At 34.4% G+C, this 15,483-nt stretch overlaps 1 protein-coding gene across 1 annotated transcript; it reads right to left on the bottom strand.

Moving 5' to 3' along the window:
• Positions 1-8,579: 8,579 nt before the first annotated feature.
• LOC123263236 lies at positions 8,580-9,227 on the bottom strand. The gene is made up of 2 exons (XM_044725839.1): positions 8,775-9,227; positions 8,580-8,697 (listed from the first exon to the last, which is right to left on the bottom strand). The coding sequence occupies exons 1-2, from the start codon at positions 9,189-9,191 to the stop codon at positions 8,665-8,667; spliced, it is 450 nt and encodes a 149-aa protein (XP_044581774.1). The 5' UTR covers positions 9,192-9,227; the 3' UTR covers positions 8,580-8,664.
• Between the last annotated feature and the right edge of the window lie 6,256 nt (positions 9,228-15,483).

Below are 15,483 nucleotides of genomic sequence, written 5' to 3'. Positions count from 1 at the left end.
TCTGGTTTTTTTCTGACTTCTAAAGTGAAAAAGAAGTCGAAATTATTCTCTTTGACCGTTGAAACGAAAAATTAAAAGGAATGGTGAAGAAAATATTGAGTGTGCTAATTAGCACAGAAGATCAAAGACTGCTTTCAAAGATTTCATAATCAAAGACATAAAAAAAAATTTTTTTTCTATTTTATGAACTTCAGAAATTAGAAATTGAATTTTTTGAATTTTTCCTTTTCTATTGAGGGCGCTGAAAATGAAGACAAATTTTGAAATAAAAATTTGTTATTATTCATGAATTTGAAGCTTAAAGGCTCTTCTTTAAGATCCTACAGTCGAAGACATGAAAAAAAAATTTTTTTTTTTAATTTTTGGACCTTAAAAGTTAAAAAACCAAATTTTTAAAAATTTTTTTCTTATTAAGGGCGCTGAAAATAAAGAGTAATATTGAAGTTAAAATTAATAATAATTTATGTTTCTAAAGCTTAAAGGTTTATCTTTAAGAAAATATAGAAAAAATTTTTTTTGAATTTAATTTATAGTATTAAAAAATAAAAATAAATTGACATTGCAAAAAAGCCGACATTATCAATAAATCTAAAATATACGATAGATATTATATTTGGAATGAAAATCGACAGCTGGGATAATTGTCAGGAAAATACCTCGGTAATTTAATAAACTCTGTCAAAAGTGTCATCTCTAGCATTTTATCTGAGAGAATAAATAGTTTGCTATAAACAATATTTCATATTTCTCTGGTGATACACAAAATCCAAATATCAAAGACACGGAATGGGAAAAGTAAGGTAAAAAAGATTTAATGCACATTGTATACATGCTCATGTTCATGTTCTTGCCGCTACATTGTGACAATACACTACTACACTAACACACGCCGAGTATAGACATAACTGGGTCATCTTGTGTCAAACTCCAACCGCATGCATACAACCGAGCTTTCTTGTTATAACCCTATCAAAAAAATCTATATGGGAAACTAGCCTAGATTCCCTCATGATTTTCTATGGAAGTTTCATGTGAATTCTTATAGAAATCCAGCAAAAAAATTAATATAATTACATGGAATTTTATAAAATTATATATAGTGCAATAGGCCAAAAAATTAAAAAAAAGAAAAACAAAACTGGGTACATCGAGGACTCGAACCGCGAACTTTGCGGTCAGTCTTTTCCGAGCTACCCAGCTGTCCAAGATCCTTAATTAATATTATATGCTTTAATGACACTCAAGTATACTTTATTAAAAACATCCATGTAGGTTTGTATGGGGATCCATCGAAATCCACATAAGAAAGTATGGATTTATGTAGGAGATATAGAATCCATAAGATTCAATGTAGGAATGTATGGATTTATATAGGAATTCATATAGAAGGGGAAATTCATGTTCCCACAGTTTCCTATGTGGATTTCCATAGAGTCATATGGGGCAAGTGTGCGCACTTAAGCATTCAAACTGGTGTCAAAATTAAACGATAAACATAAAAGGAAAATAAAAATATGTCTTTGATAGAGTGTTCATTTAGGTAATAATTAAATTAAGAAATAAAGTCTAACACCTTAACACTTCGGAAAAAAACGGATTAATCCGAATTATTCAAATTGTGCACACTTACCCCGTACTAAGGGTAGTGTGCGCACTCGTGTGGGGTAAATTTGCGCAACTAAGGGAACTAAGTGGATTTTTAATGCCCCAAGCAGACTCATTTTAATAATACTTACTTAAATTTATGAGACATAACATAACTTCAAATGTTATGCTAAATAAAAAGCTCAAATACATTATTGACAGAAAAACATTAATTTACTTCAAGTACTATCCTTAATAAAGTGTGACAATCTTTGCCATGACAGCAAATTTTGCCTTTACGGCACTAGATTCTTAATATTTCATTTTTTAAGTAAACGAATGGTACCATATGGATTGTTCTTGCATAAGCTTGCATTTTTCACCAACAAACCTTTAATTTGCCTACACATATCACAAACTTTCCCCTCTCATTCATAAATAAAGGGGTTTTCATGCGAACCTTAGAATTTTTTTGAAAGAGTCTTTATATCTCCTCACACGTCCAGGCTGGATCGGCGCCAAGTTGGGCGCCACTGACAAAGAATCCGAAGGATAGAAAAGAAAGGTTGTTACTAACGATATCTCAGATAGCTTAATGTGAAGAGCCCTCGTTGCGTAACCAAAAAATTCGGGTTCGATTCCCGGACCTTGCTGTCCGAACTATTTTTTCTGTTTTGTGAGTTAAAACTAATTAAGATGACTTCTAAGCTTATATTTAAGGCAGTTTGGGTGCCAAATGACTTCAATTTGACCCCGTATTTTTTTATATTCATTCGGAAGATTATGATTCAATACATCTATAGAAAAAAAATCAGATTTCCTTACCACACCGTTTAAGAGATATAATTAATTAAAGTTTTGCAAAAATACACGATCTCTTATGAGTGTCCTTGTTCAATAACTCCGGAAAGTGAGGATTTATAAAAAATCGGCCAACTTGACCCCATCAAAAAAACTTTCCAATAGATAGAACAATATTTCATACATATTCTATCAAAATTTGATAACGATTTACCACATAGTTTAATTTAATTAATTTTTTAATATCAAAAATTGGTTTCTATCTTTGTTGTTTGTCGGAGACTTTACTCCCCCATCTTTATCAGGGGAAAAATGGTGACTTCTCGGTGCGCGGCAAATTTGAAATTGAAATATAAAGAACTTTTGCATTAAAATAAATTGTTATTAAACATACATTAAAAGTTCACATAAATTATACACTGTAAAAAAACCGGTGTGAGTCCATTGGTTGTAAGGTGTTAAAAATTTCCGGTGTTAAATTCAACACCGAAATCGGTGTAACAGTAACACCGGTCGCGGTGTAAATATTTTTTTTCGGTGTTAAATCGGTGTTATAAATTTTCCGGTGTTGATAATATTTCAACTAACACAATTTTTATAATTAAACTTTTTATGTTTAATAATTAAAGATAAATAATTAAAAAAGTTAATATTTAATTTAGAAAGTTTAAAATAATAATATATTAAATAAATAAAAATTTTTGATTTAAATAAATACACTGTAAAAAATTTCGATGTAAAAATGGACCCAGAGCACTTTATACGGCCGCGTAGTGCGAAATAATGGTGTGAAATTCTCTCGGTGTAAATTTTCGATCCGTGTTACTTCAACACCATTATTATAGGACAATTTTAGGACATTGTATGGATAATCGAAAACTCTAAAATAGTGGATTTTAGCAACTATTTCATAACTTTTAAGTATTTTTACTTCCCGCTAAGAAAATTGAAAACTTTCAAAAATCGGGAAGTTATTGGTTTTACACCGTTTTTCGAAAATCGAGTTTTCATCAGATCTCGAAGTTTTAAGGTCACAGGAAGCTTCTCTGACTATTCCCACGATGGTGTCCGTGCGGCTGTATGTATATGTGTGTGTGTGTGTGTGTGTGTGTGTGTGTGTGTGTGTGTGTGTGTGTGTGTGTGTGTGTGTGTGTGTGTGTGTGTGTGTGTGTGTGTGTGTGTGTGTGGGTGTGTGTGTGTGTGTGTGTGTGTGTGTGTGTGTGTGTGTGTGTATGTAAACCTTTTATAACTTTTGAACGGCTCGGCCGATCGAATCGAAATAGATGGTGATCCAAAGAGTATCATTGCTATTAAATTTCGTGAACATTTGAATCGATTCGGTTGGCTAGATTTTGAGAAATCTCAAAAATAAAATTTTCAAAAAATCGTTTTTTTGGAATAACTTCTAAACGGCTTCACCGATCAATTCCAAAAACTATTCAGCTCTTGAGCTTAAAAAACCACGTCGATTGCCACCAATCCCATCAAAATCGGTTGATTCGTTCGAGAGTTATCGAAAACGAAAAATTTCGAAAAAAGTGTTTTTTTTACATAACTTCGAGATTTCTCTTTGGATCATTTTTGACGAAATAAAATAATTATTAGAGCCCAAAAAATCACGTCGATCGCTACCAAGAACGTGAAAATTGGTTGATTGGTTCGTGAGTTATCGTTGTCGAAAAAATTCGGAAAAAGTGAATTTTTCAAATTTCTCTAAAATTTTCGGTTCGATCAGTTTGTGTTCAAAGTATATAATAGATTTTGAAAAAGTGCGTGGAATACTGCCAACCGCGTGAAAATTGATTCATTCATTTAGAAATTATTGCAGTTTGAAAATTCAAAAAATACTGTTTTCCCGGGAAAAAAAGTTTAGATCTGCTCGGATCAAATTTAATCTGAGCAGATCAGATTTGATCTAAATTTAGATCTAAGTAGATATGGACAGATCTAATTTGATCTACTTAGATCAAACCAGATCGAATTTGATCAAAATGAAATTAAAAAGTAGATATGAATAGATCTGTTCTGATTAAACTAGATCCGGTCAGATCAAATTAGACCAATCCAGATTAAGTTTGATCAAAATTAAATTAAAAATTAGATATCAATAGATCTTTGATCTATGCAGATCTAATTTAATCTGATTATTACGCGGTAAAAAACGTTTAGATATGATCAGATCGTTAGATCAAATCAGATCAAGCTTGATGAATATATGTAATCATAAAGATGATATGGATAGATCTAATTAGATCTGCTCTGATCAGAGCAGATCTAATAATTATTTTAGGTATAAGAATCTTAATTACCGTTCAGAGAACAATATTTTCAATAACTAAAATTCAAAACAAAAAAATTTTATTTTTATCGATAAGCCAAACATCAATTGTTTCGCCTCCAAAGCTCTCATTGAGCTTTTGCTCATAAGCAGCTTTCAGATCCAGGCACAGAAAAATTGCAACTTTTGTAATTACAAAACATCAAAGTTATATACGTTAGCTAAGATGTGAGCTTTTAATCCAAATAAGCCAGCTCTAATTGAAAAGCAAATAAACTTGTTTGAAAAAGTGGAAAGCTTAAATATTGATTGTGCTGAGAGCTTCTCTAGTCAAGACATTGTTTCACTTGGCTGAGATAAACCCGAAATATGAGGCGAGTTTGAGGGTTGTTCGCAAGCCCATATGTCGGTAAATATTTATTATAATCTCTCAAATGGGTGTTTATGTAATCATCTTAACTCGGTAAACAATAACTGTATTGATTACATCGGTCCAGGAAATGTAAACAATCTTGATTATCTCAACAATGTCAATTATTTTGACGGGCCATCGATTATTCTCCCACTTACTATTACCGGCTATCTCTTCTCGTGACATCCCGAAAATCTCGACAATTCACGTTAGACATGATAATCCTGTCATTGAGCCTATTATTCTGCCTAAATACATTTCCTTTATTGTGATGACCTCTGACGTATGTGGAGTCTTCGATCTTATCCTCTGAATTTTTCTTAAGAAATTTTTTTAAGTAATTTATGAGTAAGTATTTTTAACTTCCCGCTAAGAAAATCGAAGATTTTCAAAAATCGGGAAGTTATTGTTTTCACCTCATTTTGTAAAAATCGAGTTTTCATCAGATCTCAACGTTTAAAGGTCATAGGAAGTTTTCCTGACTACCCCCGCGATGTTGTCACTATGTCTGTATGTATGCACTGATAAAAAAATGACTTGATTCAAGAAAAATTTTTTCTCCAAAATGTCATTCTTATTTCAAGTAATTCAATTCTCTTAATTTAAGAAATTAATTCTCGAATCAAGAAACTTGGTTATTTTAAAATAAGATATATGTATACAACTTCGCCCAAGAATTTCTTTCTCTTGGATTAAGATAGGCGGTAACATAGGTTCAAGATATTACCGACTTCTTCCAAGTATGATGCGACTCTTAAATTAAGATATTATTTTACTTGTTTTAAGCATATAAATTTTTGTATTTTTGCTATTCTCTGTATTAATAAATATTTTTCGGCAAATAGAGAAATACAAATTTTTTAACTTCAAAGTTTTTTTCTGACTTAAACATAACATTATAAATAAAAAAATTTGTTCTTGAATCAACAATCAATAATTCTTGAAATGAAATAAAATTATTCTTTATTGAAGAGAATCGTTTTTGAATAAAGAATTCACTTGTATCGATCGAAGATAATATAGACTTGAACCAAGTAAAAATGTTATCGATCGGAGTGATTAGACCTCTCAATCCAAGAAACATGAATTCAAGACAAAAATTTCTTGAAGTAAGACAATTAGTTCTCTTCAAAATAATTTTCTTGGATCAAGAATATTTTTCTTGAGTGAAGATAGTTTTTTATCAGTGTGTGTGTGTGTGTGTGTGTGTGTGTGTGTGTGTGTGTGTGTGTGTGTGTGTGTTTTTCCATTAGGGGGAATCCTTTTTACGGATTCTAGGCGTAGCTGTTTGGCCTGGATATGTGGCGACTCGACGCAGCGTCATACTAAAACTCGACGCTAACGCCCCTACCCACTAAACCCTAAACCCCTTTCCTCTTTCCTCTAATCCCTCATGGAAACCGCCGTTAGGCATTACTTCGTGGGGGGAGGATATAGCGACTGCTCTTCCTTCTGGTAATTAGGTATTATTTTACCTTTCTTCTAGTTGTTGTCATTTGCTCTTTTTCTTTCGATGGAACGCAAGTCTATAAGGACTTCTGTTGCAAACGTGTTTGCGGCGTTCCAGGCAGCCTCTGATGACAGCATTGCTTCTACTATTGTCTCTGGTTGGATTTTCTTCTTCAGGATCATCTCCAGCTCATCGCGCTGTAGGTAAAATCGTGGGCACTCAAAGAAAACGTGCTCCGCGTCTTCATTGATTCCTGGGCAGGACGGGCACTCCGGTGAATCATCATGCTTGAAGCGGTGAAGATACGTCCGAAAACATCCATGTCCTGACAACATCTGCGTCAGATAGTAATTGACCTCGCCATGACTCCGGTTTATCCAAATGTCGATTTTCGGTATGAGACGGTGTGTCCATCTTCCTGTTGTCGCGGCGTCCCACTGCGATTGCCATCGTGCGATGCTGTTCTGCCGTTCTTCAGCTCTGAGTTCCTCGGCACTTAGTGTGGTTGACCTCTTTCGTTGGTAAAGGTTCCGTCTTTCCTCAGCTAGAACTCTAAGCGGCAGAGTTCCGGAAATGACACACACTGCTACTTCTGATATCGTGCGGAATGCACTGGCTAGTCTTACAGCGCTCAGTCGATATACTGGTCCAGCTTTTCTCCATGATTCTTGCAACTTCAGCGCGTCTGCCCAAATGGATATTCCATATGTGAGCACCGATGTGACAACTGATGATAGTAGTAGTCTCCTGCTCTGCTTTGGCCCTCCGACGTTCGGCATCAGTCGTGCGAGACTAGCCCTCACTACTGACGCTTTGGCACTGACGTGTTCCACTTGCGTGTTCCACATGCATCACAAGCATGTGTTACTCTCCTCATCAGGTCCTTAGTCTGTTCTTCTGCACATCCAGTGTTGATCGGATCACCATCGAGGGCTATTAGTAATGCTTCTGGGTCAAAAGATTTTACCTTCCAACCAACGATGTTAGACTGCTTGACTGGTCTCTTGGGGTTCTGGTCGCTTGATATTTCCCAGAATATCGCATGATGGTCGCTGGCAGTGTAGATGTCCAACACTTTCCAGTTGCAGTCGCCTCTGGCAAGGCTATTACTGACAAAAGTGAGGTCTACAATTGAGCTTGCGTCACCTTTGGTGTAGGTCGGCGTATCACCACTGTTGAGCAAAACTACATCTAGTGTAGTAAAGGCCTCCAGTAGTGCTTTCCCTCATGCGTTTGTATGTTTGCTGCCCCAGTCAACTGCCCAGGAGTTGAAGTCTCCGGCTATCGCTACTGGATGGTATTGCTTCGCATCTTCGGTTAGTCGATCCAGGAAATCAGTGAAGTCAACAATGGAGAGGCTAGGTGGTGCGTAGCAGCTATAGAAGCGGATGCCTTCTACTGATACTGCTACAAAGCCGGCATTGCTGTTGTCGACTGCATTTTGGAAAAAAAGCTTGCCACATGACCAGATGACAGCTTTGGATGTGCTGTCAGATTCCCAGGGTTGGGTACTCAGGTGTTTATATGGCTCTGCTATCAGTACCAAGTCCAGCTCTAATTCTCGCACAGATTGCATGAGCAGGTCATGCGCTGCTTCACAATGGTTGAGGTTGAGCTGCAATATCCTCATGCTTGTTTGTTCGTCAACTTCTGGAGCGCCTCCTGATATACCGGGCATCTGTAGGTGCCGGCATGGTGAGCCACGTCCTTTGCTCCTTGCTGGTCAGCACATATTGCACACTTGGCAGAATTTTACAGTCCGCGATACGGTGCCCTTCTTGTCCACATCTGATGCAGAGTTTAGATCGGTCTACTTGGCTTTTACATTGGGGCCCAACATGTCCAAAGTGCCAGCATTTAAAGCATTGGATAGGTCTCGTCGTCGCTTTGATTCGGCAGTTAACCCACCCGACATGGATCTTGCCGGTTCCTTCCACTAATTTTCGCGCGATGGTCATAGGTAAAGTGACTGCAGCCGTCTGCGTACCTCTGAAAGCCTTACGGATTTTTATTCCTTCTAGAGGTATCTCATGATCTTTTCCAACTTTCTCTTTCAGGGCGGCCTGGATCTCTTCCTTCGTCGTTTCTTCGTCGATGTCTCGAATCTCAATGGTCTCCTGTGGACCTTTACAGACTACCTTAGCATCGTCTTGAAGAATTCCTGTGATGGTCCTCTGCAAGGCTTGGCCTTTGTCAGCACTTTTCCTTGACAACGTGATCAGCATATCTCCGGTCATTGTCCTGCGGATCTTCTCGACGGTATTTCGAACCTGGTCTGCTGGGACATCACGCTTTATGCGGCGCAATATCTCGGAATACTTCTCTTTTTCGGCAGGGCGGATTATCAGCGCGTCAGGTTTGATCCATTTGCGCGATTTTTTCCGCTTAGGTTCCGGTCGTGGCTCCTTCGGCAATTGCTTTGGGAGGTGATCCTGCTCCGGCCTTCTCTTCTTCGATTCTACTTTTTGCCACGCGTCGACCTCCTTATTTTTGGCACTCCGTGCCGCCACTTCTTTCGGAGGACTTGGTTTTGTGTCCTTTTTCTTCATTACTTGGTTGACCGTTGGGTCAGGAGAGTTACGGTCTTTCCTCTTCCCAGACCTGACACCAGTGTCGCTTCTGTCTTCTGTTAGAGATTCACCATCGCCTTCGGCACCGGTGTCCATCTCTTCGACGGTGTCTGCGGCAGGTTGTCTGCTCTTCTTCGGAGTGACATTGGGAGTTTGCCGTTGTTGTGCCTGCCATCCGCCATCAAGTGTTCTGAACCTTTGAAGGGCGTTGACTACACCGGTTGTCTTCGTCTTGATCTCTTTGTGGATGTTGACTTTAGACTTAACAAACTCATGCAGCTCTCTAGTAAGCTTATCAAGGTGTTCCAGCGCTTGTGCCCTCTTCATCTCAGCGCTTGCTACGATAGCTGCTTGCTGGGCGTGAGCCCCGTTTTGACTCTTGTTTGTTTCCATATTTCTACTCATACTTTTTTGATTTACCAGCGCATCGTACGGAGTGGAGCGGGTTGCCATAACTAGGAACGGGTGTACCCTCGGAGATAGTACTCCTACCCCAGTTCCCTGAGGCCTAGCCGACACTTAGCCAGTCCCGGAATACACGGACGGACTAGACTCGCTCGGAGCGGTGAAGATTCCGATCTCTAACACTCACTGCGTACTTCCTGATCAAGGCCCGAAGTGGCTGGCTCCTGATCCACTGCTGCAACTTTCACCTCGGCAGAGCAAGCTCACATCAGCCGTGGCCTGCATCGTCGGAAACTACGATACAGGTTCCGGACACTCCCAGTGAGTTACAGCAGGAACCAATCGTCTTGCTAGGTCAGTTAGTGTGACCAACCCATTAAAGGGGAGTTTTGTCCACGGGAGCTTATTTTGTTTGGTTATTTTGCTTGGCTCCTACCCGCTGTACCTCATCAACTAAGAGATTAAGTGTCATCCAAGGACAGCGAGCGTTCTCCCATCCGCTCGGGGAGACGCGCCTGGTAGCAGTATCTCTTCTGCCCCGAGTGTGTGTGTGTGTGTGTGTGTGTGTGTGTGTGTGTGTGTGTGTGTGTGTGTGTGTGTGTGTGACTATCTCGGGGGAAAAGGTTTAGATCTGACCAGATATAATTATATCTGGTCAGATCTAATCATATCTAATCTGATATGGGATTGGAGACATAATCAGATCTAAACAGATATAACTATATCTGGGTTTAAAGATACATCAGACATAAAAAGATTTTATTATATCTGGCCAGATATAACTATATTTGTTAACTATTAATAAATACTTATAAACTATTTTAATAAATATACTTTCCTCCCAAATAAATATTTATTAAATGTTAAAAAATAGTAATTAGAATTTAATAAATTAAATAATTGTCTTCGAATAAATTAATTTATTAATAGTTAATACATATTTCGATTAGCGTATATTGATAATTAATAATTTGAAAATTTGATAAAAAATTTTGTTAATGACGCATCGATCATGGATACGATTTGCATTACTTGTAGTTATTACAAACATACTCTTCAAGGAAGCCTTGAAGGTAAACAGGTAATGAATTAGACTTTCAAGCGCCAGGTCCAAGGTTTGGTTCCAGCGCGCGCCGGTTTTTTTTTTTTATGGAAATAATTCTATATAATTATATAGGACCATTTTTCATTAACAATTATGTTTGAGTATGTATAATTACATATAATCTTTTTTACCCGGGCAATTTAAAGATCTGATCAGATCTGATTATATCCGGCCAGATCTCGTCAGATAGAGACAATTTAAAGATCTGGCCAGATCTGTTTATATATCTAATACGTTTTTCCCGGGATGTGACTCGCTTATAACTTTTGAAAGACTAAACCGATCGAAATCTACTAAACGGCGTTCTAAAGAGTTCTAAAAAGTTTCCTCAAACTTGGATTTACTGTAAATTTGAACCGATTCGGACCAATAGATTTTGAGAAATTTTGAAAAATCTCGAAAAAAAGAAGAAAAAAAATTTTTTTGAAAGTGGTTTTTTTGGAATAACTTTGAAACGGCTTTATCGATCAACTTTAAAAACTAATACGCCCTTAAGCTTAAAAAACCACGCCGATCGTCGCTAATCCGGTCAAAATCGGTTGATTCGTTCGAGAGATATCGTGAACGAAAGAAAATCGAAAAAAGTGTTTTTTTGACATAACTTCGACATTTCTTCTTGGATCGTTTTTGATGAAATAAAATAATTATTAAAGCTTAAAAACCGCATCGATCGCCGCTAAGAACGTACGAATCGGTTTATTAGTTCGAGAGATATCCTCGATAAAATATTTGGAAACAAGTGTTTTTTTAACATAACTCCGACCTTTTTGGAATAACTTTTAAACGGCTGCACTGATCGATTTCAAAAACTAATCAGCTATCAGCATGAAAAAATTACGTCGACCGCCGTCAAGCCGGTCAGAATTGGTCAATTCGTTCAAGAGATATCATGAACGAAAGAAAACCGAAAAAAGTGTTTTTTTGAAATTACTCCAAATTTCCTAGTTTTATCAATTCAAACTTGAAGATTCTTCATGAAACTAAAAAAATTGCGTCAAATGCTGCCAACTGCGTGAAAATCGGTTGATTCATTCAAAAGTTAGTGCGGTTTGAAAATTAAAAAAATATTGTTCTATGAAACTTCTATCAGACGTTTGAGCTCGAAGAGTTCAAAAGCATAGAAAAGCTATCTTTTTAAGCTCAAAGAGCTTAAAATAACACATAAATTGTATTTTTGAGCTAGGAGAGCTCAAAAACATCATTAGTGCAGTTTTATGCACCTAGGTATGGAATTAGCGGGAAGTTACACGGATGGCTTTCAGGGTCTACCGTTTTTCTAATTTTTTTGAATTAAAAACAATAACAATGAAAATAAATAAAGTGTGATGTTTTACCGACAGATGTTATATTGCTGATTAACTGTATTGCCGACTATGGCACGCCGTTTTACTATTTAATAGAAAGAAAAAAATGATCTTAAAATTAATAATTAAAAAGAAAAATGCATATTTTATGTTAAAACATAATCAAAATATAATAGATTAATTTTATGTTCATACTTAAATTTTTTAAGGAATAATTATTATGTAGGGACATAATAATATATCAACGAATTAAAATTCTGAGTTGAGCTGATGACAAAAAGAATATTTTTTATTATGTGTCATGATAATTAAAAATAAGAGTTTAATAATTATGTGAGGACATAATTTTAACTAACAATTTTTTTTATGTAGTGACATAAATTAAATTTGCTCCTGTAGATTTATATTTTTGGAGTATTTATTTATAACATTTTGATTTCTTTTAATCGAAAATTTAATACAAATAAGAATTAAAATTATCCACATAATAGAAATTCGGAATTAAAATTATGTACATAATAATAATTCAGAATTAAAATTATGTACATAATCGTAATTCGAAATTAAAATTATGTACATAATAAAAATGTTATAATTAAAATTATGTACATAATAGAAATTCAAAATTAAAATTATGTACATAATAATAATTCAAAATTAAAATTATGTACATAATAATAATTCAGAATTAAAATTATGTACATAATAGTAATTCAGAATTAAAATTATGTACAGAATACAAATTTTACAATTAAAATTATGAACATAATAGAAATTATTTTATTAACCTGATGTACATGCAACCAAGTCATGCGCAAAGTCTGCGTTCGTGTCCGCACTCTAATTCTATACGCTCGATTGTGTGGTGGTTGTGAAGCTAAATTGAACTAGTTGAAAAATTTATGTACATAATGGTAATTCAAAATTAAAATTATGTACATAATAGTAATTCAGAATTAAAATTATGTACATAATAAAAATTCTGAATTAAAATTATGTATATAATAAAAATGTTGTAATTAAAATTATGTACATAATGATAACTCAGAATTAAAATTGTGTACATAATAGTAATTCAGAATTAAAATCATGTACATATTGTTTTGTTTAATTATAGTTTATTTTTTTCGGCTGGCGGTTGGAGAAATTTTCCGTCCTTTGAGCAGCCATATAGAAAAATTTATTTGTAAATACAGTTTGAAGACAGCTGATACGATACTCAATTATTTCGCTGACCGACCGCCGGTATTACAGTCTTTAATTGATTCTTTTTTATGATTTACTTATCGGAACGAAAGAGGGCGTTCAATTCGTATGAAAAAAATACAATCCGCGGGAAAATTTAAACGAGTTTTAAAATAGAATTGTAAATAAAATTAATTTCTTGTGATTTATTTGTAATTAACTTATTAAAATTATTTTTTTAATTTATTCTTGTAGTGTACACTAGATAATTATTTTTTTATCGATGTTTGATTTAAAATTAAAAAAAAAATCACAATAATGTTAGTTAATTTTTTTTTTCTCAAAGGGCTTAATAATTATAATTTTTTTCAATTATGATAATTGGTAATTTTTTAATGAAATCGTTGACAATTCCGATATTTAAATGATCTTTCAGTAGTGTATATGTATTTATCAGGTATTATTTATTAATAAAATTACCTATATTATTATATTTCCCAGCAGCCATTAAAACCCATTATACCACTGCAACAATCATATGAACACTGTGTATATTAATATCATATAAATATTGACAAGGGTGATCAATTAGAATAATTGACGCGGAATATCATCAATCTTCATTTTACCGAGTAATTGCGACAACCATGTTCAATTTGTCAATAATATGTCCCACAGTAGTAGTAATTATTAATTTATACTACAGTTTATTATTTATCTCTATATTATTTCCAATTATTATTATTTTATAAATATTTATGGACCTTATATAAAATTCATTATTATAAAAATTTATTGAATGATTTACTATGAATGTATATTTGGTGCACGTTATTTTTGGTAGCCGTTAGGGGACACTTGTTCTAATGCTAATAAATAAATAAATATATAATTAAATCAATAAAGAAAACTCACAAATCTATATTATACTGAAAAAAAAAATTTTTTATCCAGAAAGAAATTTCTTAGCTCAAGAATCTTTTAAAATAAATTTTGATTTTTTGACAAAAGAATATCAATATATCTATCATGATAATAAAATATTGGAATTAATTTTGATGGATTAACAAACGAATAGGTTCATTTGAATTAAATAAAAAATAATTCGATCAATTCTTGAGACAAGAAAATATTTTCTCGAAAATTATCAAAAATATATATTCTTGTGACTTGAAAATTTTCTCAAGAGAAATATTTTTTTTTCTCAGTGTATTGAGAGAATAAGTAAAATTTTTTGGCCAGTGTATTTATATGATAAAATAGGTTTTTATGGTAAAATTTGGTATCGTTGGAGAAGTCTTGACTTGGAGTTGTGCCTTTTCAAGGTTTCATATCATTATCACTAATAGTCAATTTATGATGATAAGTATTTAGGCTGCATTTGAAAATACGCTTTCTCTAGATACATAATTAAGAAATGACCTTGTATCTTGTGAACTATTGACATTTTTAAAGATATAAGCTCATCATGATGTTACACTCATCGAGACCTTTCATTTGAGTACCCACATCAATTTTTCATATATTTATATATATTATCTATATATATATAATAAAAATGGTCTTCGTTTGAGGCTCAATCACGCCTAAACCACTGATCGTATCGACATGAAACTACGACCATTCGATGCGAAATTTTTTCTAGATGGTTTATAGCTATTTATTTTTCGAATTTCAACGTTCCTTCATTTTGTTATTGCTGTTTTACTTTTATGAACATTTATCCCGCTAATAAAAACAAAAGACAAGCATTTTCTCTTGATTCTTTTGTTTTCATGGATTTCAACGGAGTAAATTAAACGGATTATGTTTTTTACATTCAGCTAATAATCTACTCACACACTCCCACGCACTCACCCGTTCACTCCCACTTAAACCCAATAGAATAACTGATGAAAAAGAAATTTTCTTATGAATTTTTTTAATTAATTTTATTTTAATTTAATTGAGAACGGCTAGGCCGATTGGGCTATTTTTTTGTTGTCTTCAGAATTGTCAGGAGAAAGTTTTGTATGTAAGAAAATTTTAAAAAAGTCCGCTAAAGAGTTAAAAATTTTGATGATAATCGAAGGATTCCCATCTATATAGTCACTCATCACAAAATCTCGGGAACCATAGGACTTAGAAACGTGAAACTTGGTATGAATATTACTTTTGCTACATAGAGGTCAGCTAAGAACGGATTTTAAGAAATTCATCCCTCAAAGGGGATTGCGGGGGCGTTAACAATGATTAATTTCCGTTTTTATATAGCTTCTACATGCTTCAAATTTGGTAGGAATCTTCTGTAAGAGATGTATAAATAGTCTATGAACGAATTTTACGATAGCTCACCCCACAGGGAGTTGCGGGGGTGGGTATTAACAATTAAAATTTTTTATTTTCCAGC

The sequence above is a fragment of the Cotesia glomerata genome, linkage group LG4 (assembly GCF_020080835.1).
Source record: "Cotesia glomerata isolate CgM1 linkage group LG4, MPM_Cglom_v2.3, whole genome shotgun sequence".
Classification (NCBI taxonomy): Eukaryota; Metazoa; Arthropoda; class Insecta; order Hymenoptera; family Braconidae; genus Cotesia; species Cotesia glomerata.
This window is presented reverse-complemented; position numbering and strand designations above follow the sequence as displayed.

What these genes read in the sequence shown, in the direction of transcription:
- LOC123263236 (XM_044725839.1), bottom strand. Translation starts at nt 9,191, where the DNA reads ATGGACACCGGTGCCGAAGGCGATGGTGAATCTCTAACAGAAGACAGA. An exon ending in TTCGAAATACCGTCGAGAAG is followed by an intron (nt 8,698 to 8,774) that starts ATCCGCAGGACA and finishes AGCCTTGCAGAG; the next exon opens with GACCATCACAGGAATTCTTC.